General features: G+C 51.8%; 1 protein-coding gene across 1 annotated transcript; it reads right to left on the minus strand.

Annotated features, from left to right (window-relative positions):
* Nucleotides 1-3,996: 3,996 nt before the first annotated feature.
* Nucleotides 3,997-17,678, minus strand: DACT3 (dishevelled binding antagonist of beta catenin 3; the record flags this gene model as incomplete). Its single annotated transcript, XM_080703631.1, has 5 exons — nucleotides 3,997-4,677; nucleotides 4,735-5,000; nucleotides 7,752-7,904; nucleotides 8,026-8,122; nucleotides 17,253-17,678. 5 exons carry the CDS (start codon nucleotides 17,676-17,678, stop codon nucleotides 3,997-3,999), a joined length of 1,623 nt encoding a protein of 540 aa, XP_080559757.1.
* Nucleotides 17,679-24,502: the final 6,824 nt, after the last annotated feature.

The raw sequence follows: 24,502 nt of genomic DNA on the forward strand, positions 1-24,502 counted from the left end.
AAAAAAAAAAAAGAAAGAAAGAAAGAAAGAAAGAAAAGAAAAAGGAAGGGAGGGAGGGAAATAGTTGTGCATGGTGGCTAAGTAATCCCAGCATTTGGGAGGCTAAGATAGGAGGGTCGCATGTTCTCAGACAGCCTCAACTATTTAAGCCCTCTGCAACTTAGCGAGCAACTTGTTTCAAAATAAAAAATAAAAAATAGGGCTGAGACAGGAGGATGGCAGGTTCAAGGATAGCCTCAGCAAGTAGTGAGACTCAGCAACCTAGTGGAAACCTGTTTCAAAATAAAGAATAAAAAATAGGGCTGGAGGTGTGGCTCAAAGGTAGAAATTGGTGTAAAAGAAAATACAAATGCCAATAAGCATAGAAAAACATGTGCCACCTCAAAAGAAAAAAAAAAAAGGAGACATGCTAATTAAAACAGAACAGTTTCCCCCCATGTTGTTCAATGAAAGAGTAGAAAAACAGGCATCTCAGCCGGGCGTGGTGGCGCACGCTTGTAATCCCCGCGCTTGGGAGGCTGAGACAGGAGGATCGCGCAGGTTCGAAGCCAGCCTCAGCTACTGAGTGAGGATCTCAGCAACTTAGTGAGACCCTGTTTCCAAATAAAGTATAAAATAGGTCTGGGAGTATAGCCCGGAGGTAGAAAAGCCCCTGGGTTCCATCCCCAGTATTAGAAAAAAAGAAAAATAGGCATCTCAAAAATTACATCAGCAGTATCAACTGAAGGAATAGGGATGTTGATGCAAGGGTGACAGTGTCAATGAAGCCTATTTTTTCTTGTTTTTTCGTGTGTGTGTGTGTGTGTGTGTGTGTGTGTGTGTGTGTGTGGTGCTGGGCATTAAAACAATGGGCATTCTGAGCCGGGCGTGGTGGCACACACTTGTAATTCCCACGCTTGGGAGGCTGAGACAGGAGGATCGCACGGGTTCGAAGCCAGCCTCAGCTACTCAGTGAGGCTTTCAACAACTTAGTGAGACCCTGTTTCCAAATAAAATATATATTAAAAAAAATAGGTCTGGGAGTATAGCCCGGGGTTAGAAAGCCTCTGGGTTCCACCCCCAGTACCACCCAAAAAAAAAAAAAAAAGGGCATTCTATCAGCTATACTCCCAGCCCTATTTTATTTTTACATATTTATTTCTGTGTGTGCACACGCATGCATGTATTACTGGGGATGGAATCCCAGCATTGGCATTCGACCTCTGAGCTACACCCCCATCCCTACTTTTTATTCTTTATTTGGAAACAGGGTCTCACTAAATTGTGGAGGGCAATACTGAGTAGCTGAAGCTGGCAGCAAACCTGGGATCCTCCTGTTTCAGCCTCCCAAGGAGTGAAATTACAAGCGGGTACTACCATGCCCACCTTTTTATTTTTATTTATTTCTATTTTGTGGGTCTTGGGGTAGAACCCAGGGGCATTTGACCTCTGAGCTACACCCCTACCCTATTTTTTATTCTTTATTTTGAAACAGGTTCTCACAGAGTTGCAGAGGGCCTCACTTAGTAGCTGAGGCTGTCCGCGAACCGCGATCCTCTGGTCTCAGCCTCCCAAATGCTGGGATTACAAGCGTGCGCCACCACGCCCGGCTTTTATTTTTATTTTGAAACAGGCTCCCACTAGGTTGCTGAGAGTCTAACTACTTGCTGAGGCTGCCCTCGGAACATCTTATCCTCCTGTCTCCGCCTCCCAAGTACTGAGATTACAGGCGTGTACCACTACACCCAGCTTGAAAAGTTTTTTGTTTTTTTGTGGTATTAGGAATTGAACTCAATGGCATTCTATCTCTGACTTACACTCTAACACTTTTTCAAAAAATTCTGCAATCCTCCTGCTTCTGCCTCCCACACACTAGGATTATAGGTGTGCCCAGGCGTCACCACACCAGGCTGCAAAAAAAAAAAATTTTTTTTTTTTTACAGTACTGGGGGATGAAATTCAGGGACATTCTAACTCTGAGCTACACCCCCAGCCCTATATTTTTATTCTTTTTTTAAATTTTTAATTAAGAAACAGGGCCAGTCTCACTAAATTGCTGAGAGTTTTTTTTTTTTTTTTTTTTTTTTTTTTGTACTGGGGTTCCTGGAAGCCCTTCTACCTCCGGGCTACGCTCCCAGACCCATTTTTTATATTTTTATTTGGAAATAGGGTCTCCTAAGCCAGAATGGCTGGCTTCAAACCTGCGCAATCCTCCTGTCTCCACCTCTCAAGTGCGGGGATTACAAGCATGCACCACCATGCCTGGCACTTTTATTCTTTATTTTGAAACAGGGTCTCACTGAGTTGTAAAGGGCCTAAGTAGCTGAGGCAGACGGCAAAGAACAATCCTGTATCAGCCTCCCAAGTGCGGGGATTACAAGTGTCCACCACCACGCATGGCTGCAAAGTTTTGTGTGTTTTTTTTTTTTTGCAGTATTGGGGATGGAACCCAGGGGCATTCTACCTCCGAGCTGCACCCCCAGCCCTGTGTTTTATTCTTTATTTTGAAACAGGGTCTCACTGAGTTGCAAAGAGCCTCACTAAGTAGCTGAGACTGTCTGCAAACAGCAATTGTCTGGTCTCAGCCTCCCAAATGCTGGGATTACAAGCGGGCGCCAGCACGCCTGGCTCGTTGAGACAGGATCTTGCTAAATTGCCCAGGCTGGCCTCAGACATGTGACCTTCCTGTCTCAGCCACCCAAGTCACTGGGACTACAGGTATTCACAACCACACCCAGATGACTGTTCTCATATTTATGAAACCACGATTCAAAGTCCCGCTGCACTGAAGGAGAGGCACACACTGCTGGGAAGATGATGCTCAAGGTCAACCCAGGCCCCGCCATCTGTTCTGGGCACTGTTCTATCCAAAGCAAACAGAACTGCTGAATAAATGTTAGTCCAAAGAAAAAGGAACATTTCCCCCATTCGGTACAGAACAGAGAGTCCACCAGATACGTAACGCTGTGCATTTATTTACAAAGAGGTTAGAGAAACACAGGATCTGGCCCCCCTGTGCATTGGGGAGTCACCATCGTCATAATAAATACACTAATTTTAAAAAAGGAAAAAAAAAACTGGATTGGAACAGCTGAGGGTCATCCAGCTTCCCCCGCTCTCCCTCATGGGAGGGGGGGAGGCGCAAGATGGAAACCATCTTCCTTCCCCTCTTTTACCTCCCAATCCTCCATCATTGTCCAGGGATAGAGGCGAAAGAGTCCTTTCCAGGTGTTGCCAACTCCTCCTTAACCCTCAAAAACCCCATGTCGGTGCTCCTTCCCTTCCCAGGGCGCTGTGCAAGCACCACCTGAGTGAGACACCAGGGTCTCTGACCTGGGTGCGGGGGGTTGGGGGGTATCCTAAGGGTCCAGGGACGCAAGGGGGGCACTTTGTGAATGAGAGGGGGCCCTATCCGGGCACCCGGAGGAGAAATGAGAGGGCTCAGTGAGAGAAGCGAAGGGGAACGGACAGACTAAGCTTCTACACTAGACGGGGGCTTTCAGACCGAGCTGCCCGCCCTCTCTGCGTCCACGGACGCCCACCGCACAGAGGGGAAAAGCCAGGCCGTCGGGGCCCCTCCCCGTCCTCCCTGGCCGGGGAGGGGTGCGGGAGGACCCCCCTGGCCGGGGAGGGCTGCGGGAGGACCTCCCTGGCCGGGTGCGGATGCGGGAGGACCTCCCTGGCCGGGGAGGGGCGCGGGAGGACCTCCCTGGCCGCGGTGCGGGTGCGGGAGGACCCCCCTGGCCGGGATGCGGGTACGGGAGGACCTCCCTGGCCGGGATGCGGGTGCGGGAGGACCTCCCTGGCCGGGTTGCGGGTGCGGGAGGACCTCCCTGGCCGGGATGCGGGTGCGGGAGGACCTCCCTGGCCGCGGTGCGGGTGCGGACCTCCCTGGCCGCGGTGCGGATGCGGGAGGACCTCCCTGGCCGGGGAGGGGTGCGGGAGGACCCCCCTGGCCGGGGAGGGGTGCGGGAGGACGTGGGGGGGTCGTCTTTGGAAACGCCGGCCGCGGCCCGCTCACACGGTGGTCATGACCTTGAGCGAGCCCGAGCGGAAGCGCAGGATCTTCTTCTTGAGCGCGTGCGACGCCTTGATCTTCACGAAGACCTTGGCGGGCCCGGCGGGCGCGGCGGCCGAGGCGGCCACGAGCTGCTGCGGCCACACGAGGCCGCCGCTGCCGTCCGAGTCGCTGGCGGCCGAGCTGGCGGCGGGCGAGCCGGGCTCGCTGGCGCTGGACGCGCTGCGGCGGCGCGGGGGCCCGGCCGCGCACTCGGAGTCGCTGCCCGCGGCGCGGGGCGGCCGGCGCGGGCGCGGGGCGGGCGGCGAGGGCGCGGCGCGGCGCGCGCGGCGGCCGTCGGCGGCGTCGATGTCGGCGGAGGAGCGCCAGCGGCGGCAGGCGGGCGGCGCGCGGCGGCGCTCGGGGCCCGCGGCGGCGTCCCGGGGCGGCGGCGCGGCGCGGCCCAGCAGGCTGGTCTCCGACTGCGAGCGCGCGGCCTTGCGCGCCCGCGGCGACCCGCGGCGGCCCGGGGCGTCGGCCAGGCGCCCGCGGCGGGCGCTGGCGGCGGCGCTGGCGCTGGCGTTGGCGGCGCGGGGGCGCTCGCGGGGCGGCGACTGCTCCACGCTGCGGCCGCGGGCGAGCGGCGGCGGGCGGCGGCGCGCGGCGCGGCCCGGGATGTACTGCGCCTTCACCAGGCGCGGCTCGGCGGCGGCGGCGGCGGCGGCGGCGGGCGGCGAGGCGTCGGGCGGCCGCGGGCTGGTGCGCGGCGGGCCGGGGCGGCGGCGGCGCCTGCGCAGGAGCGCCGAGATGTAGCCGTCCAGGGGCCGCGCGGGGTCGGGGGCGCCGCCGGGCGCGGGCCGCGGGCTGCGCAGCGCCACGGCGTGCAGGGGGCTGGGCGCCAGGAAGGCGCCGGCGCGGGCGCGGCGCTCCGCCGACGAGCAGGCCTCGGGGTAGGGCGCCGAGAAGGAGCGCGGCACGGCGGCCCGCGCGCCCGCCGGCTCGGGGGCGCTGGGGCTGGCGTCTCCTGGGGGAGGCAGAGCAGGGGGGAGGCCCTCAGCGTCCCGAGCCCGCGCGCCCGCGCCCGGCCGGCCCAGGAGGACCGTGGACTCGGCCAGACCCCGACCCTGAGCTGATGCCTGGAGTGGAATGAGAGGGGGCCCGGGGTGGAGCCCCGACGTGAAAGGGCCCTGGATTCAATCCCCGGTACCGACCCCAGCCCCAGCAAAACCTGCCCTGACTCCCGTAAGGTGGGTGACCAAGTCCTCAGGAATATACATGACCCCGCGTGTCTCTGCCTCTCTGGCCGCTCTCCTCCGTATTTACAGCTCTGCCGTCACACTGGCCGCCTAGATGCACAAGGGCAAGCCCTTCGCCCTTCTCATCCTGCTCCCCGGAGTGCGCTTCCGCAGAACATCTACTTGGCCCACTCGGGGAGCCACTCGAATGGCACAGTCACAGTGAGACGCTCCTTAGCTCTAGCTTCTGCAATTCTGATTCCCTCCTTAAACTCAAAAGGGGCACTCTCAGCCGCGCGAGGTGGCGCACGCCTGTAATCCCAGCATTCAGGAGGCTGAGAACAGAGGATTGCGGTTCGAGAACAGCCTCAGCTACTTAGCGAGGCCCTCTCTGCATCTTAGTGAGACCTTGTTTCAAAATAAACAATCAAAAATAGGGCTGAAGCCGGGCGTGGTGGCGCACGCTTGTAACCCCGGCGCTTGGGAGGCTGAGACAGGAGGATCGTGCAGGTTCAAAGTCAGCCTCGGCTGGCTTTAGAGACCCTGTCTCCAAATAAAATATAAAATAGGTCTGGGAATGTAGCCCAGAGGTAGAAGGCCCCTGGGTTCCATCCCCAGTACCACACACACACACACACACAAAAAAAAAAAAAAAAAAAAAGGGCTGAGAATGTAGCTTGGAGGTCGAATGCCCCTAGGTTCCACCCCCAGACCCGCAAAAACAAAAAACAACAAAAAAACTCTCTTGTTCTTTCCTCTGGTTTACTTCTTGTTCCAGCACATGTCAATATCTAGCACCCTACATATTGTGTGTGTGTGTGTGTGTGTGTGTGTGTGTGTGTGTGTGTGTGTCTGCATGCGCAGTACTGGGAGTAGAACCTACAGGCTTTTCTACCTCCGGGATACACTCCCAGCCCTATTTTATACTTTATTTGGAAACAGGGTCTCACTAAGTTGCTGAGAGCCTCACTAAGTAGCTGAGGCTGGCTTCAAACCTGTGCTATCCTCCTGTCTCAGTCTCCCAAGAGCCGGGATTACAAGCGTGCGCCACCACGCCCGGCTAGTACCCTACATATTTTACCTATTTACCTTGTATATTATCTTTTCTGTGTAAGAACTAGAGATTGAACCCAGGGACTTTCTACCTCGTCACTACATCCCCACCAGCCTTTTTTTTTTTTTTTTTTTAACTATTTATTTCTCACAATGAGAACATTCTTTATTCTTAGGAGACCATCAGCCTCACCCCCTATGATCAAACACACTACCCTCCCCTGCTTTTTATTTTGAAACTGGGTCTCATGAGGTTGCTGACTGGCTTGCTAAATTGCTGAGGCTGACCTTGAACTTGTGATCCTCCCCAAGTGTTGGAATTACAGTGCCACCATGCCTGGCTTTTGTGTATCATCTATTTCTCCAACTAAGATGGCCTGTCCCCTGAGGGCAGATACCTGCCTGTTTTGTTCACTGCTGTATCCCTCACTCCAGGATACTGCCAGGACAGAACATGGTAGGGGCTCAGAACTGTATTTGTGTGTGTGTATGGTGAGGGTGCTGGGGATTGAACCCAGGGGTATTCTACCTACAAGCCATCCTCATCCCTTTTTAATTGTGTGTGTGTGTGTGTGTGTGTGTGTGTGTGTGTGTGTGTGTGTGTGTGTGTGTAGGTGGTACTGGGAATTGAACCCAGAGGCATTTACCTCTGAATTATACCCCTAGACCAATTTTATTTCTTATTTGGAAACAGAGTCTCAATAGGTTGCTGAGGGCCTCACTAAGTTGCCGAGGCTGGCTGGCTTCAACCTGTGACCCTCCTGTCTCAGCTTCTCCAGTACTAGGATTACAAGCATGTGCTACCACGCCCAGCTTTTATGGTTTTTCTTTGTTTTTTATTTTGTTTTCTGGTACTGGGGATGGAACCCAGGGGCATTCTACCTCAGAGCTACACCCCCAGCTCTATTTTTTATTCTTTATTTTGAAATGGTCTCACTGAGTTGCAAAGGGCCTCATTAAGTGGTAGCTTGAAGTTGTCCTCCAACCGAGATCCTCCTGTCTCAGCCTCCCAAATGCTGGGATTACAAGGGTGTGCCACCACACACAGCTTTTGTTTTGTTTTGAAACAGGGTGTCACTAGGTTGCGGACAGTCTTGCTACATTGCTGACACTGTCCAGGAACCTGGGATCCTCCTGTCTCAGCCTCCCAAGCACTGGGATTACAGGTGTGCACCACCATTGCCAGCTGGAACTGTACTTTATAAATGAACGAGGGCAGTTTCTGCTCACAGAATGGCCACCATCCAGTGGCCACACGGTGCCCAAGGGCAGAGGCTCACCGAGTACTCCACACATCCCCATGAAGTAGACCATCATTACCTCATTTTGACAGATGGACAAACAGGCCAAGAAAGGAGAGAGATGCTAGAAGTGCCACGAGGGGGAAGGATCACAGCCAGAATCAGGTGGTCTGACTCAGAAGTTGATTCAACACTATCCTCTCCTCGTCCTTTCCCTGGCCTCGGGTCCCACCCCACCCACCTTACCTAGGGACTTGGGTCTCTCGCTGGCATAGATGCCCCGGGGATCAGAGGGACCCAGGCGTCCATAGGAGCCAGATCCGGAGAAGCCACTGTCCCCACAGTAGGTGGAGGGTGGTGAATCCGGGCCTCCGGTGGAGCTGGGGTCTTCATAGAAGCCTGGATTCCAGCAAAAAGCAAAAGACAGAGGAGCTGGGGCAGGGAGGCAAGCCCTAGAGAGGGCACAGGGGAGGGGAAGATGGGTGTCCCAGACAGACCTGACCCCGCCACCCGTGCTTACCCGAGCTGCGCCCGCTCTCCTGCTCCAGGCCCCCAGACTCCAGGCTCAGGTCTCCCAGCTGCTGGCCCAGGTCCCAGATGAGCCCAGGCAGGGCCTCCTGAGGGTGGGAGAAGAGGGTGGTCAGGACCCCCACCCTCCATCAACCGCTGCCCTATTCCATGAACTCCGGGCAGACGTTCACTTTGACAGTGAGGCCCTGGCTCCAGAAGGGTGAGGTCAGCACTGAGTCCCAGGGCCACCTCTAGATCCCTATGTCTGATTCCCAGCAGGGACAGAGACTGGTACCACCCTTCCCACGGCAGCCCCTCTCATCCCCTTAAGTGTGGTGAGCTCAGCCTGTAATCCTAGTTACAGGGGGATCCTGAGACAGGAGGATCGCAGGTTCAAGAACAGCCAGGCATTTTTTTTTCCCCTGTGGTTCTGCTGAGGATGGAACCCAGGGGCATTCAACCTCCAAGCCACACCCCCAGCCCTATTTTTTTTATTCTTTATTTGTGTGTGTGTGTGGTGGGGGGTGCTGGGGATTGAAGCTAGGGGCATTCTACCTTTGAGCTACACACCCAGACCAATTTTTTTTTTTTTTTCGGGTCTGAGGATGGAACCCAGGGGCATTCAACCTCCGAGCTTGCCCTATTTTTTATTTTGAAACCCCTTGCCCTATTTTTTATTCTTTGTTTTGAAACTGGGTCTCACTGAGTTGCAGAGGGCCTCACTAAGTAGCTGACGCTGTCCGCGAACCGCGATCCTCGGGTCTCAGCCTCCCGAATGCTGAGATTACAAGCGTGCGCCACCACGCCTGGCTCCAATTTTTTTAATTATTTATTTTGAAACAGGGTCTTACTGAATTGCAAAGGGCCTTACTAAGTAGCTGAGGCTATCTGTGAACCCGCGCTCCTCCTGTCTCAGCCTTTCAAATGCTGGGATACAAGCATGCGCCACCACGCCCAGGTTATTCTTTATTTTTGAAGCAGAGTCTCACTGAGTTGCAAAGGACCTCACTAAGTAGCCGAGGCTGTCCATGAACCCAGATCCTTCTATCTCAGCCTCCCAAATGCTGGGATTACAAGCATGCACCACCATGCCTGCCTAAAAGATTATAAACACTTAGCTTTTGGGGGGGTACTAGGGATGGAACCCAGGGGCATTCTACCTCCAAGCTACATCCCTCAGCCCTATTTTTTATTCTTTATTTTGAAACAGGGTCTTACTGAGTTGCAAAGGGCCTCACTAAGTAGCTGAGGCTGGTTGCAAACCTAGATCCTCCCATCTCAGCCTCCAAAATGCTGGGATTACAAACAGCCCAGCAATTTAGTGAGGCCCTTAGCAAATCAGTGAGAGCCTATTTTAAACAAAGTAGGACTGGGAAGTATAGTTCAGGGTAGAAAGTCTACTGATTTAAATGTCAGTACCACAGCCGGGCGTGGTGGCGCACGCTTGGCTTGTAATCCCAGCATTCGGGAGGCTGAGACCAGAGGATCGCGGTTCGCGAACAGCCTCAGCTACTAAGTGAGGCCCTCCGCAACTCAGTGAGACCCGGTTTCAAAATAAAAAAAAATAAAAATAAAAAATAGGGCAGGGGGTGTAGCTCGGAGGTTGAATGCCCCTGGGTTCCATCCCCAGACCCGCAAAAATAAATAAATAAATCTCAGTACCACAAAAAATTAAACAAATGAACTTTGTGTGGTGGTGCACACCTGTAATCTCAGAATTTGGGAGGCTGAGATAGGAGGATCACTTGTCTGAAGATAGCTTCTTCAAGTAGTGAGACCCTATTTCAAAATAAAAATAAAAATAGGGATTGAGGGTGTAGCTCAGAGGTAGAATGCCCCTGACTTCAATCCCCAATACCAAAATAAGTAAATTAACTAAAAAGAAGGTTCCATCTCTTGTCCCTTGTCTCCCATCAACTTATCTGCGATCTGTGCTCATAGCTCCTTAGCGAAACCAGAAGCGTTATCTCTGAGCTACACTCCCAGCCCTTTTTAATTTTTTTTTTTTTACTTTGAAACAGGGTCTCACTAAGTTGCCGAGGTCCTCTCTTAATTGCTTAGGTTAACCTTGAACCTGAAATCCTCCTGTCTCAGCTTCCCAAGTACTGGGATTACAGAGAGAGGCACCACCATTCTCAGTTTAAAATATCTCTGTTTGAGTCTAACTAACTTCAGGTCTTCTTGCTCTAAGACCAAGTTAGTGCTAAGAGATGGTATCCAGGACCCAGCAGATCCCTTAGCCACGAGTCTGTCTCTTCCGGTCTTTGGCCCTCCTTTCTCAGGTGTTCCCATCTACCCCATTGCCTTTTGTGTGTGTGTGTGTGGTGGTGGTGGTGGGGGTTGTACTGGGGATTGAACCTAGAGGCATTCTACCTCCAAGATATACCCTCAGTCCAATTGTTTTATTTCTAATTTCATAACAGGGTCTCACTAGGTTTCTGAGAGCTTTGCTACATTGCCGAGACTGGCTTTGAACCTGCGATCCTCTGGTCTCAGCCACTCCAGTCCTGGGATTACAAGGCTGCACCACCATGCCCGGCTCCCCCACCTCGTTATCACCAATGGGGAGTCCTTTTGTATATCTTCCTTAAATGCTCCCTGCTGCAAACTGAGTCCTCGAGCGGGTTACCTAGGCTGGCCACACTCAAGTATCTCTTTGTCCCTCCCTCAGAAAGACACCCCCCTCCCCCGCGGTGTATTAAGCACCTCCGTGAGCCTGTCCTTCCTGGTACTGCAGCTTGATTCCTAGTGCTTTGTTTTGTTGGTACCAGGAATTAAACCCAGGGGCTTTTGACCTCTGAGCTTCACTCTCGGCCCTTTTTATTTTTTACGTTTTTGTTGTACTAGAGTTAAACCCATGGCCATTCTACCTCTGAGCCACACCCCCAGCCCTATTTTATTTATTTTTTAAATTTTGAAACAGGGTCTCGCTAGGTTGCCGAGAGTCTCACTACTTGATAAGGCTGTCCTTGAACCTGCAATCCTCCTGTCTCAGACTTCCAAGTACTGGGATTATAAGCATGTGCCACCACGCCTGAAATTCCTAGTGTTTTTTGTCCCCAGGTTCCTTTGCCTTGAGGATCACCTCCTCCTCCTGCTCTGGCTCCGTTCTCCTTGTGAGCCCTCAATCCCATAGCTACATCTGTTTACTATCCACAGCTCCTCATCCCAATGCAAAGCCCTCCCAGCCCTGGGCGGGCTGGTGGTGCACACTTGTAATCTCAGCACTTGTGAGGCCGACAGGAGGATTGCAGGTTTGAGGCCAGCCCCTGCAATTCTGCAGGACTCTCAGCAACTCAGTGAGACCCTGCTTCAAAATAAAAAATAAAAAAGGGGATCCGGGCATGGTGGTGCACGTTTGTAATCCAAGCATTCGGGAGGCTGATACAGGAGGATCGCAGTTCCTGGCCAGTCTCAGCTACTACTTAGTGGGGCCCTTTTCAACTCAGTGAGACCCTGTTTCAAAATAAAGAATAAAAAAATAGGTCTGCGGGTGTAGCTTGAAGGTAGAATGCCCCTGGATTCCAACCCTAGTATCTAAAAAAAAAAAAAAAAAAAAAAGGAGGGGGGCTGGGCTTGAAGGTAGAATGCCTCTGAATTCAATTCCCAGTACCAAAAAATAAACCAGGGAAGTAACTGTGACCTTTTAGGGGTTAGGGGCTGGAACAGCACTCAGGGGGTGTCCAGGATGTTAGGACTTAACCTCTTTTTGGAAGATAGAGGGCCAGAGCCAGAAAAAGTCTCACATGAATATGTGTGCAGCCAGAAGTGGTGGCAGCCTCAGCTGACGGTTGACCCTCAGACAAAAGCGGCTTGTCTGGCTGGCGGGGGGAGGGAGGAGGGGCCGAAGGGCCGGCACCCAGTCCTGTCCATTTAGGGCAGAAAGATTGGCCTGGCTCCCCCTGCAGCCATAACCCCCCTCCCCACCTTCTGACTTCTGCCACTCCTTTGGGGCCCTGTCTCTTCCCCTCCCCCAGAACAGAAGCCCCCATCTGGGCCTGTTTATGTGAGGAAAATCAACAAATCATTCCAGTTTGAGCTCCTGCCCTGGGTACACAGAGCCCTTCAAGGCCGAGAATCAACTCTGAGCAGAAGCCAAAAAAAGCAGGCAAAGAAGTCAGGGCTGGTGTCTCGTGCCTGTAATCCCAACACTTGAGAGGCTGAGACAGGAGAAGCACAGATTCTAGGACAGCCTCAGCAACTAGTGAGGCTCTCATCAACCTAGCGAGACCCTGTTTCCAAATAAAAATAAATTTGGGCGCTGGGAGTGTAGCTCAAAAGTGGAAGTCCCCTGAGTTCAATCCCCAGTACTGAAAAAAAAAAAAAAAGCAGATAAACTGTGCACCATCAGGCAGTAGCTGAAAAAACAAGGGACGTCCATTACGTCCCACCTCGTGTCCCTGGCTCGCTCAGTCCAGCCGCCTTGGCCTTCTTGCTGTTTCTGGTACTAGTGCCCCAGGAGAAGCCTCCCACACACACCCTACTGGCTCACTCGCCCCATTCACGTCTTCAGTTACACGATCCCTTTTCTGACACTTTTCCAAAATAGCCCCCTGAGCTGCATGTGGTGGCACACGCTTGTCATCCCGGCATTCGGGAGGCTGAGACCGGAGGATCCTGGTTCGGGACCAGCCTCAGCTACTTAGTGAGGCCCTCCGCAACTCAGTGAGACCCGGTTTCAAAATAAAGAGTTAAAAATAGGGTCTGCGGGTATAGCTTGGAGGTAGAATGTCCCTGGGTTCCATCCCCAGTACTAAAAAAAAAAAAAAAAAAGAAAGAAAGAAAGAAAAAAAAATAGCTCCCCGTCATTCAGTGCAGGGTCTCTCTGCTATATTTTTTTCTACATAGCAGTAAATGACCTCTCAACTTAGAATTATATGTCAGGTGTCACTTTTTAATGTCTCTCTCACCAGGATGTCATCTGTAGGAGGGTAGATGTTTGTGTCTATTTTGATCACAGCTGCAGCTTCTTAGTGCACAAAGTAGGTGTTCAGGAGATGTTTGATGAGTGAATGATTGAATGAATGAATGAATGTTCACAATGGAATACTATACAGTGGTTAAGACGGGACGAAGTGAATTTCTATTTAGAAGCATCACCACAATTCAGCATTGAGTGGAAAGAGAAAAGTGCAGAATAGATTGCATGGGGGTGAGTCAGAATTACAGTCACATGTCACTTAATAATGGGAACACATTCCAAGGAGTGCATCATTGGGTGATTTCAACCTTGAGCAAGCATCAGAGTGTACTTAAACTAAGACAGCTACAGTGTCACTAGGCAATATACTCTTACAGGACTACCTCCTGTGTGCAGGCCCCTGTTGAGGGAAATGCTATTATGTTGCATATGACTGTACCTGGAAGGCTCGTTGGAACCAAAATTACACTGGGCGTGGTGGCTCGCACTTGTAATCCTGGTACTGGGGAGGCTGAGACAGAAGGGTCACAGGTTCAAGGCCATCCATAGCAACTCAGTGAGGTCCTCTGCAACTTAGTGAGACCCTGTCTCAAAACAGAAGAATAAAATCAGATTATTAGCTTGGGGGTAAGAAGCCCCTGGGTTCCATCCCCAGCACAATAAATAAATAAATAAATAAACCAAAATTGCTGAATTCCAACTCCAGAGTTTCTGATCCCAGTATAAAGCTAATACCAGAAATTTTCCTTTCTTCTATTTATTTTGTGTGGTGCTGGGGATTGAACCTAGGGGCATTCTATCTCCGAAATACAGCTCCAGGCCCTATTTTTTTTTTTTTTTTTTTTGGTGGTACTGGGGTTCCTGGAAGCCCTTCTACCTCCGGGCTACACTCCCAGACCTATTTTTTATACTTTTTTATTTGGAAACAGGGTCTCTTAAGCCAGCGCGCGCGGCTGGCTTCGAACCTGCGCAATCCTCCTGTCTCCGCCTCCCAAGTGCGGGGATTACAAGCGTGCGCCACCACGCCCGGCTCCAGGCCCTATTTCTATGTTTTATTTTCGCATATGGTCTCTCACTAAGCTGCGGAGGGCCTCATTAAGTTGCTGAGGCTGGCCTCGAACCTGCGATCCTCCTGTCTCAGCCTACCGTCTCAGTCTCCCAAGTCCTAGGCATTTGTATTTCTGAGGCGTTCCCTGAGATGACATCCTGGAGGCTTTGAGAACCACTGGTATAGTCACTGGGCCCTGGCCCAAGAAGCTGGAATCTGTAAAAACCAAAGCTTGACCAAAAGTCCACATTTCTTTCTTGGTATGTAAAGTGTTTCTATGAGTAAATACACAGCAAGAAGTCTAGAAGGGTTCAGTGGTAATGACGGTGGGGGGGGGGGGAATGAATCTTGGGCTCAAGCCGGCATCGGGGGACCGGATGGTAGGATGAAATGTTTAAGGAGGAAGGACTTGGTAACAGATTGCCCAGGCTTGAGTTCAGCTCTGTCATTCCCTAGCTATGAGACCTTGCGTAGATGACTTTACCTCTCTGGGCCTCAGTTTCCTCATCTGTAACATGGGCCTCATAAGATGGGCGTGGTGGTACGTAGCCTGTACTTGTGAGGCTGAAACAGGAGGATCGCAAGTTTGTGGCTAGCCTCTGCAATTTAGTGAGCCTGTCTGCAACTCAGTGAGACCCTGTTTCAAAATAAAAATAATAAAATAGGGCTGGGGGTGTAGCTCAGAGTTAGAATGTCCCTGGGTTCCATCTCCAATACCACAGAAGAAAAGAAAGAGAAGAGTTTCTTTCAAGCACTTAATAAATGCTACCTTGCCTTACTACCTGAAAGCTACAAATTACTTACAAGCCATAAGTAGAAATATTACTTGCAGAATTAAAAATAAATGTGAAACCATGGATTAGGGGGGTTCTGCGGGCTGCATTTCAGTTCTTCCACTATGGGAAAGAGCAGGGGAACCGAGGGTGTGAGGTCTGCCCCGGCGTCTAGACCCTCCTCAATCTTACCCCACTTCAAGTCCACACCTCCCATTTTGCAAGTCTGACCTCATTCCTTCCAGCTGCAATGGAATGAATCTTTAAAAGACCAGGCGTTCTTGACCCGAATCCTGCTCCCGACCCCCAGCACTGCGGCTCACCCCCCTTTTTTTAACCAGCCCTTCTGCAGGCAGTCTGCGCGGCTCAGGCGGCCCCCTCTGCACAAGCTTCCCCATCTCTTTGTTCCTCTCCTTACATTCCCCTATTTGGTGTCCAGTGCCCTATAGGCTCTGGTAGGAAGTCCTTCTGCCAGTCTAACCTGAGTCCTCCTTGATGGAGAGGACCTTTTCCCTTCCTGGGAGCAAACAGGCTCCAAGATTCACGCCTCTTTTTTCTGCAACACCCCGAGTACTGACCTGGCATCCCCATCTTTCTTATTAGAAAATCAACAAGTCTGGCTGCTGTCTTTCTTGCCTGGAGTGTATTCTTCGGTGAGGGATGGGGTGCTGGGTAAGTCTTATAAGACATGGGCTCAGGGATCAGAGGAGGCCTCCCCTCCCGTCTTCCGAAGGACCCAGGAACCCCCAACACTGGAGGGGTTTATATTTAGCGCTTTTCTGTTCTTCCCTCGTGATGCTGCCCCCCCCCCCAGCCGCCTGCCACCGCCTCCTCCCTGACGCTGGGGGACGAGCTTTGCCTGGTGACTGGGGGGGGGGGCTCTCCACTACCACCTCCTGCCAGCCGGGAAGACACAGGGCTGGGGGAGAAGGGCGGCCAAGAGGGAGCTGAGAGATGCGGGAGGTGAGGGGCAGAGGACCCCGCCAGCCCGCCCTGGTGCCTTCTCTACTGGGGAGCGCCTTCGGAAGCCCAGGCAGCTTGGGGTAGGGGGGCTGGTAAGGGCCCCCACAACCCGTCTCTAACTTTGGGAGGGGGCGGGACTTCCCACAGCTGTTTCTACTTCTAAGAAGAATGTGCAGGGTCCTATCCCGGCCGGGGGAGGGGCTGGGCGTACAGCGCCGGCGTCTGGCTGCGGTCCTCCCCACTTCCCATCTGGGGAGGGGCAGTCGAGGTCAGCGGCAGGGAGAGCCCCCTCCCCCCAGCAACCTCGGCTCAGGTTTCCCCCAAACGGGAAGCTCTGACCACCCACAGGCTCGGGACGGGATCTGCTGGGGGAGCCAGGGTCTGTGGGCTGGGGGAGGGGCAAAGAGAGACCGAGACTGAGGCGTGGGGCAGGAAGAGAGAGAGAGGAACGGAGATGCAAGGAGAGAAGGCCACGGGGAAAGAAATCGAGAGACAGGATTAAGGGAAACGACTGTAATCCCAGTCTTTGGAAGGCTGAGACAGGAGGAGCGCAGGTTCAAAACCAGCCTCAGCAATTTAGCGAGCCTCTCAGCAACCTAGCAAGACCCGGTTTCAAAACAAAAAAGAAAAGGGGCTGAGGGTCAGAGGTAGAGTGCCCCTGGCTTCAATCCCCAGTACCACAGGGGGAGAAAAGGGGTGGGTGGGAGGGAAACAGCTACAAAAAGTCAGAGATGCCCAGTCACGAGATTCCAGGAATGATGAACGCGGGGAGAGGAATGGTGCTTCTCTTATTTGGAGATGTCTGCTTATCTTGCACCATTAGAGCACCCAGAGAAGTCAGACCACCGTGCCGCCTCAACCTGCCTCTCCGGGTTAAGGAGGGTGGGACCAGGAACGAAAGAGGGGGAGTATCTGCAGCCGGTCCAGATGCCGGTGGGGTCCCGGGCACGGGAGATTCCTCTCAGTAGTGATCCCTCCCTCAGGAGGCCCGAGGTCCCCTCCCCCACCCCGCCCCCTCCGGAGATCTCCAAGCACACCAGGACTTAAGGAAGATGGAGCCTGGGTAGTGGGGCCCAGAGGGGGGCATGTTCGGATCCCCGGCTGTGTGACCTTGGGTGAGTCTCTTCCTGTCTCTGAATCTCAGTTTCTTTCTCTGGAAAATGGGACCATCACCCCCTCTCTCCCAAGCTGCAAGAAGACAGCGTGTGCAAAGTACACGGACCGGGCCTTGACACATCCTTGGCGCCCAGAAGGGTTTTCTTAGGGGAAAGAGAGTAGAGAATGGGGCCCATGCATCTCACGGGGCTCCAGTGGAGACATGCAGTCCTCCTCCCCCGATCTGGGGGGCGGGGAAGCTAGGTCTTGCCCGCCGCACGGACTCTAGGGTCTCCAACCCTCTCCCCCTGTCCTTTCTCCTTCCCCGCCCCCGCCCCCGACCGGTGTCTGGGCATCCAACCGAGACCGACCGACAGACAGACACAGATGGGGGTGGAGGGACGGACGGACGGACGGACGGACGGGCGGTCGCTCACCAGCTGCTCCTCCAGGGCCGCTGCGGCCCGGCGCGCCGCCGCCGCATCTTCGTCCTCGTCGGCGTCCTCCTCGTCCTCGGCCTCAGCGCCCCCCATTCCGGGCTGGGCCAGCCGCAGCGCCTGCTGCACGCGGTACTCCTGCCTCTCTCGGAGCCAATGCAACTCGCAGAGCCCGGCCAGGCTGCCCTCCAGCCAGCCCCTGAGCCGGCCCCGCTCGGGGCTCACCGGGAACGAGAAGGCCCGGATCATGGCTGCGGCCCCCCGCCCCAGCCCGGCCGGGCCCCGCGGCCACCCCGCTCCCGGTCCCACCTCCCCGCCCCAGCAGCCCGCCTGCCCGCCCGCCCGCCCGCCCGCTGGCCGGGCTGTCACCGTCTCATCTGCATAGGCGCCCGCCCATTGGGCCGCCCACCCGAACCTTATCTGCATGGCCACGCCCCCGGCGACACAGCAACCGCCGCTTATTGGCGGATTCCTTCCCTGACGAAGATGCTCTACCGAGCACCCGCACCTCCCAACACGACGCATGCTCGAAGCTACCTACTCATTCTACTTAGAGGCAGCCTCGTCACGCCCCCCCGTGAAAAGGTCTTTGGACCCTGGCCACGCCCCCTACGCGTCACAATAAAACAAGTCCGCCTTTGCTCCAATGCCATTGGTCCGTGCCTCCCGGTCAAGCAGATGGTTCCGCCCTCCTGCGGGCCAGCTCAGGCTACCATTGGACTGTCCAGCGAGAGGGGATGGGTGATCTATAAATAGAGAATGAATCCACGTGACAGTTTGGCAGCTGCTCCTACCTCCCCTCCCTGATCGTCTGCCTCTGAGACTGAATCGGGTGGGGGAGAACAAGGGCTGAGGGTCGAGCCTGGACTTCGATTCCTCTTCCAGGAAGTCTTCCGTGACGCTCATGTATAAAACGAGACGGGTATCCTCAGATAAAGTTATGGTTCTAAGCAGGGATTGCTGCACCGGCGTGGGACTTGCTGAGAAGCACCCGCGCGCTTGGTTTCTGTCCTACTATTGCTGCATTGAAGTTATTTTTTTTGTTTTTAGCAAGAGGCCTTGCATATTTATTTTGCACTGAGCTGACAAATTATGTAGCCGGTCTTGCTCCTAAGAGTGTAAGATTGTATCCCAAATTCTGGGATTATAAAACCATTACTGGAAGATTCAGTAATTTGAACAGAACAGAATGGAAGCGTCTTTTGTCTCCCAGGTGCTGTGAATCTATATGCACCACCAGGCTGCAATTCCAGGGGCCTTTGTTCCATGTTCTAAAAGGCTTTGTTCTCAGCCTTCTAAGATGCTCTGTTCTCGACGTTCTGTGGTCCAGAGTCCGAGCCTGACATTGGTTTCCAAGGCTCCCGCCTCCCTCCCCACGCTCGGAAAGCGGGGCTAGCGCCCCCTCAGGCGGCCGGCGTGTGTCACTGCGCCCAGTGTACCTCATTACAACCAGGAGGAGCCAGCACCAATATTCATACCCATTTCTCAGGCCTTGACTTCTTAAAAGCAAGGGTTCGGGTGGTCAGGTGAGAATTTTCCTCTTTTAATCATCTCCCCCATGTTCTAATCGACTTTCTGGTGGTGATATGGGCAAGACATTGAAGTCAGACTGCCTGGGCTGAGTCACAGCTGTGCCACTTTCCAGCTGAGTGATCTTGGGAAATGTACTTAACCACCCTGTGACACAGTATCTTCCTCTGTACCTCATAAAGTTGGTCTTTTTTTTTTGTACTGGTGGTGGAACCCAGGGGCATTCTACCTCCAAGATTTATTTATTTATTTATTTATTATTATTATTATTATTTTTTGCAGTACTGGGGATGTAACCCAGGGACATTCTACCTCCAAGCTACACCTCCAGCCCTATTCTTTAAATTATTTATTTGTTTATTTACTGTGGTGCTGGGGATGAAATCCAGGGGCCTTCTACCTCCAGGCTACACTCCCAGACCTATTTTATATTTTATTTGGAAACAGGGTCTTACTAAGTAGCTGAGGCTGGCTTCGAACCTGCGTGATCCTCCTGTTTCAGCCTCCCAAGTGCTAGGATTACAAGCGTTCGCCACCACGCCCGGCTACTTTTTATGATTTATTTTGAAACAAGGTTTGTTTATTTTAAAAACAGGGTTTCACTGAGTTGCAAAAGCCTAAGTAGCTGAGGCTAGCTATGAACCACCGTCCTGCTGTCTCAGCCTCCCAAATTCTGGGATTACAAGGGTGCGCCACCACGCCTGACTGGTCTGACTATTAAATGAGACACCGGTGAAGTACTCGGAGCAGTATCATCCATGTATAAAGAGCCACAGGAGAGCCTGACAAATAAGAAAAAAAATCTAGTGAGCCCCAAAGAGAAAAATGAGTTGAACTTTAAGACAAATTTCGGTCAATCCTCTCGTTCAAGACCAAGGTAGACTGCCTTAATTTTTAAACATTTAGGAGACAACTGAGGATTGACGAAGGGGTCTGGAGAGCTTGGAACAAAATTTTCTGAATATTCAGTGTCTGGGGTAAAGTTGGAATTGGTTTTTTATTTCTTCTGTTTGACCAAATGAATCATTTGTTGATAGAATGTTGAATCTGGAGTGCCTGGCTAAATTGAGATTTTTCAACTCACGGCATGATAGTACATGCCTGTAATCCCAGCTACTCAGGAGGCTGAGGCAGGAGGAGCACACGTTCAAGGCCAGCCTGGGTAAGTTAGCGAGACCCTACTTCAAAAAATAAAATAAAAAGGGCTGGAGGAAGCTGAGTGTGGTGGCACACACCTGTCATCCCAGGACTTGGGAGACTGAGACAGGAGGATCGCAGGTTCAAGGACAGCCTCAGCAAGTAGTGAGACTCGAGCCAAACTAGTAAAACCCTATTTCAAAATAAGCGATAAAATAGGGCTCGGGGCGTATCTCAGAAGTAGAATGCCCCTGGGCTCGATTCCCAGTACCACAAAAAAGGGGGGACTGGAGGAGTAATTCAGTGGTAATTTGTTTGCCTACCATGTGGAAGGCCCTGAGTTCCATCTCCAGTACCACACACAAAAACAAGAGAATTTTTAGTTCTCGCAGATTGTCAGATGAGAAACAGAGTAGATGAGGAAAGTACATCAGGGCGAGAAGGGAACTTGGGAGGAAGCAAGTTCACTGTGTCCATGGAAGGAGAATTTCCTTGTGAAAGTTGTAAGAATCAAAATGGAATCACTTGATGCCAGGCATGCTGGTGCACGCTTGTAATCCCAGTACTTGGGACGCTGAGACAGGAGGATCTCACAGGTTCGAAGCCAGCCTCAGCTACTTAGGCTCTCAGCAACTTAGTGAGACCCTGTTTCCAAATAAAGTATAAAATAGGTCTGGGAGTATAGCTCAGAGGTAGAAAGGTACTGGCTTCCATCCCCAGTACCCCTCCAAAAAAAAAATTAAAAACTAGAAAGTGCTAAGCCAGGTGTGGTAGAACATGCTTGTAGTCCCAGCATTCGGGACGCTGAGACAGGAGGTTCACAGACAGCCTCAGCTACTTAGTGAGGCTATTTGCAACTCAGTGAAACTCTGTTTAAAAATAAAGAATAAAAAATAGGGCTAGGGTGTAGCTCAAAAGTAGAATGCCCCCGGGTTCCATCCTCAGTACCACAAACACATACACAAAAAGGGCTGGGGCTGGGTGTTGTGGTGCATGCTTGTAATTCAACATTTGGGAGGCTGAGACAGGAGGATCACAGTTTGTTGACAGCCTCAGCTACTTAGTGAAGCCCTTTGCAAGTCAGTGAGACACTGTTTAAAAATAAAGAATAAACCAGGCGTGGTGGCTCACGCTTGTAATCCCTGCACTTGGGAGGCGGAGACAGGAGGATCACACAGGTTCGAAGCCAGCCACGCTGGCTTAGGAGACCCTGTTTCCAAATAAAAAAATAAATAAATAGGTGTCTGGGAGTGTAGCCCGGAGGTAGAAGGGCTTCCAGGAACCACAGTACCACCAAAATAAATAAATAAATAAAAATAAAGAATAAGATGGGCGTGGTGGTGCATGCTTGTAATCCCCACACTTGGGAGGCGGAGACAGGAGGATAGTGCAGGTTCAAAGCCAACCGCGCTGGCTTAAGAGACCCTGTTTCCAAAAATAAAAAAGTATAAAAGAGGTCTGGGAGTATAGCCCAGAGGTAGAAGGGCTTCCAGAAACCCCAGTACCACCAGAAAATAAAAAATAAAATAAAATAAAAATAAATAATAAAAGCCGGGCGTGGTGGCGCACGCTTGTAATCCCAGCATTTGGGAGGCTGCGACTGGAGGATCGCGGTTTGTGGACAGCCTCAGCTACTTAGTGAGGCTCTCTGCAACTCAGTGAGACCCTGTTTCAAAATAAAGAGTAAAAAATAGGGCAGGGGTTATAGCTCGGAGGTCAAATGCCCCTGGGTTCCATCTCCAGACCCGTAAAAATAAATAAATAAATAAATAAATAAATAAATAAATAAATACAAATAAATAATAAAAAATAGGACTGGAAGCTGGGCCTGGTGACGCACGCTTGTAATCCCAGCATTTGGGAGGCTGAGACCAGAGGATTGCGGTTCACGGACAGCGTCAGCTACTTAGTGAGGCCCTCCGCAACTTAGTGAGACCCTGTTTCAAAATAAATAATAAAAAATAGGGCAGGGGGTGTAGCTCAATTAGAATGCCCCTGGGTTCCATCCCCAGTACTGAAAAACAAAACAAAACAAAACAAAACAGAGCTGGTGTAGGGGCGCACTCCTATAATCCTAGTACCTGGGAGGCTGAGACACGAGGATCACAGGTTTGAAGCTAGACACAGTAGTAACTTAGGCCTTCAGCAACTTTAGTAAGACCCTATATTTAAAAAAAAAAAAAAAGGGGGAGGTAGGAGCCGGGCGTGGTGGCGCACGCTTGTAATCCCCACGCTTGGGAGGGTGAGACAAGAGGATCGCAGGTTCAAAGCCAGCCTCAGCTACTTAGTGAGGCTTTCAGCAACTTAGTGAGAACCTGTTTCCAAATAAGAAATAAAAAATCAGGCTGGGGGAATAGCTTAAAGGTAGAATGTCTCTGGGTTCAATCCCCAGTACCCAAACAAACAAAAAACCTTTGGCTTAAAACTTTCACAGCAAGACCTTGTTTCAAAATAAAAAAAAGGCTGGGTGTGTTGCTCCTGGGCTCAGTCCTCCAGTGCTATCAGAAAACAAAACAGAAAACCTAAACTCTCACAGTTTTAGATGCTGGAAGTCTGAAAATGTTTCAGAGAGCCACCCTCCCTCAGAAAGCTGTTATGGAATCATTCCTTTCCTCTCCCTAAGTCTTGCTGGTTGCTGGGTGATCAAACCAGTTTCTGCCTGTGAGTGTGTGTGTGTGTGTGTGTGTGTGTGTGTGTGTGTGTGTGAAGAGAGAGAGAGAGAATATGAGGTATTCTATATCTTACTCTGAACTACATCTCCAGTCCTATTTGTGTGTGTGTGTGTGTGTGTGTGTGTGTGTGGTACTGAGTGTGGAATCCAGGGGCCTTCTACCTCAGTGCTATACTCCCAGACCTATTTTTTCATGTTTTATTTAGAGGGTCTCACTAAGTTGCTGAGAGCCTCACTAAGTAGCTGAGGCTGGCTTTGAACCTGTGCGATCCTCTTATCTCAGCCTCCCAAGCATTGGGATTACACGTGTGTGCCATCACGCCTGGCTCCCAGCCCTATTTTTTATTCTTTATTTTAAATTTTTTTTTGGTGGTACTAGGGATGGAACCCAGAGGCTTTTCTACCTCTGGGCTATACTCCCAGACCTATTTTATATTTTATTTGGAAACAGGGTCTCACTAAGTTGCTGAGAGCGTCACTAAGTAGCTGAGGCTGGCTTCGAACCTGTACGATCCTCCTGTCTCAGCCTTCCAAGTGCAGGGATTACAAGCGTGGGCCACCATGCCCAGCTCTATATTTTACTTTATTTTATTTATTTATTTTTGGTGGTACTGGGCATGGAACCCAGAGGCTTTCTACCTCTGGGTTATACTCCCAGACCTTTTTTATATTTTTATTTGGAAACAGGGTCTCACTAAGTTGCTGAGAGCCTCTCTAAGTAGCTGAGGCTGGCTTCGAACCATTGCGATCCACCTGTTTCAGCCTCCCAAGCGCAGGATTACAAGCATGTGCCACCACGCTCGGCTCTATTCTTTATTTTAAAACAGAGTATCACTAAGTTGTGGAGGGTCTTTCTAAGTAGCTGAGACTGGCCTCGAACCTTGGATCCTCCTGTCTCAGCCTCCCAAGTATTGGGATTACAGGTGTGCACCACCACACCTGGTTTACCCCAGCCTTTTTTTTTTTTTTCTGGGTACTGGGGATGGATCCCAGGGAGATTCTACCTCTGAGCTACACGCTAGTCCTATTTTTTTATTCGTTTTTTTTTTTTTTTTGTGGTACTGGGGTTCCTGGAAGCCCTTCTACCTCCAGGCTACACTCCCAGACCTATTTTTTACATTTCATTTTGGAAACAGGGTCTCCTAAGCCAGCGCACACGCCTGGCTTCTAACCTGCGCGATCCTCCTGTCTCTGCCTCCCAAGCGTGGGGATTACAAGCGTGCGCCACCACGCCCGGCTTTATTCATTATTTTGAAACAGGTCTCACTGAGTTGCAGAGGGCTTCATTAAGTAGCTGAGGCTGTCTGCAAACCACGATCCTCCTGTCTCAGCCTCCCAAATGCTGGGATTACAAGTGTGGGCCACCACACCTGGCTTGCCCCCAGCCTTTTATTATTATAGTGTGTGTGTGTGTGTGTGTGTGTGTGTGTGTGTGTGTGTGTGTGTGTGTGTAACTGGAGGTTGAACCCAGGGGCATTCTACCTCCACATCCCAGCATTTGGGAGGCTGAAACCTGAGGATCACTGTTCATGGACAGCTTCAGGTACTTAGTGAGGCCCTCTGCAACTTAGTGAGACCCTGTTTCAAAATAAAGAATACAAAATAGGGCAGGGGATGTAGCTCAGAGGCCAAATGCCCCTGGGTTCCATCCTCAGACACACACACACACACACACACACACACACACAAAGTTTCACTGAGTTGTAAAGAGCCTCACTAAATAGCTGAGGTTAGACACAAACCTACAATCCTCCTGTCTCAGCCTCCCAAGTACTAGGCTTATAAGTGTGCAACACAATGCCCAGCTTTACCCCAGCTTTTTTAAAATGTTTGTTTGGAGCTGGGCGTGGTGGCACACACTTGTAATCTCAGCCTTTGGGAGGCTGAGACAGGAGGATCCATGGTTCATGGC

The sequence above is a fragment of the Muscardinus avellanarius genome (assembly GCF_963383645.1).
Source record: "Muscardinus avellanarius genome assembly, chromosome: 10".
Lineage (NCBI taxonomy): Eukaryota > Metazoa > Chordata > Mammalia > Rodentia > Gliridae > Muscardinus > Muscardinus avellanarius.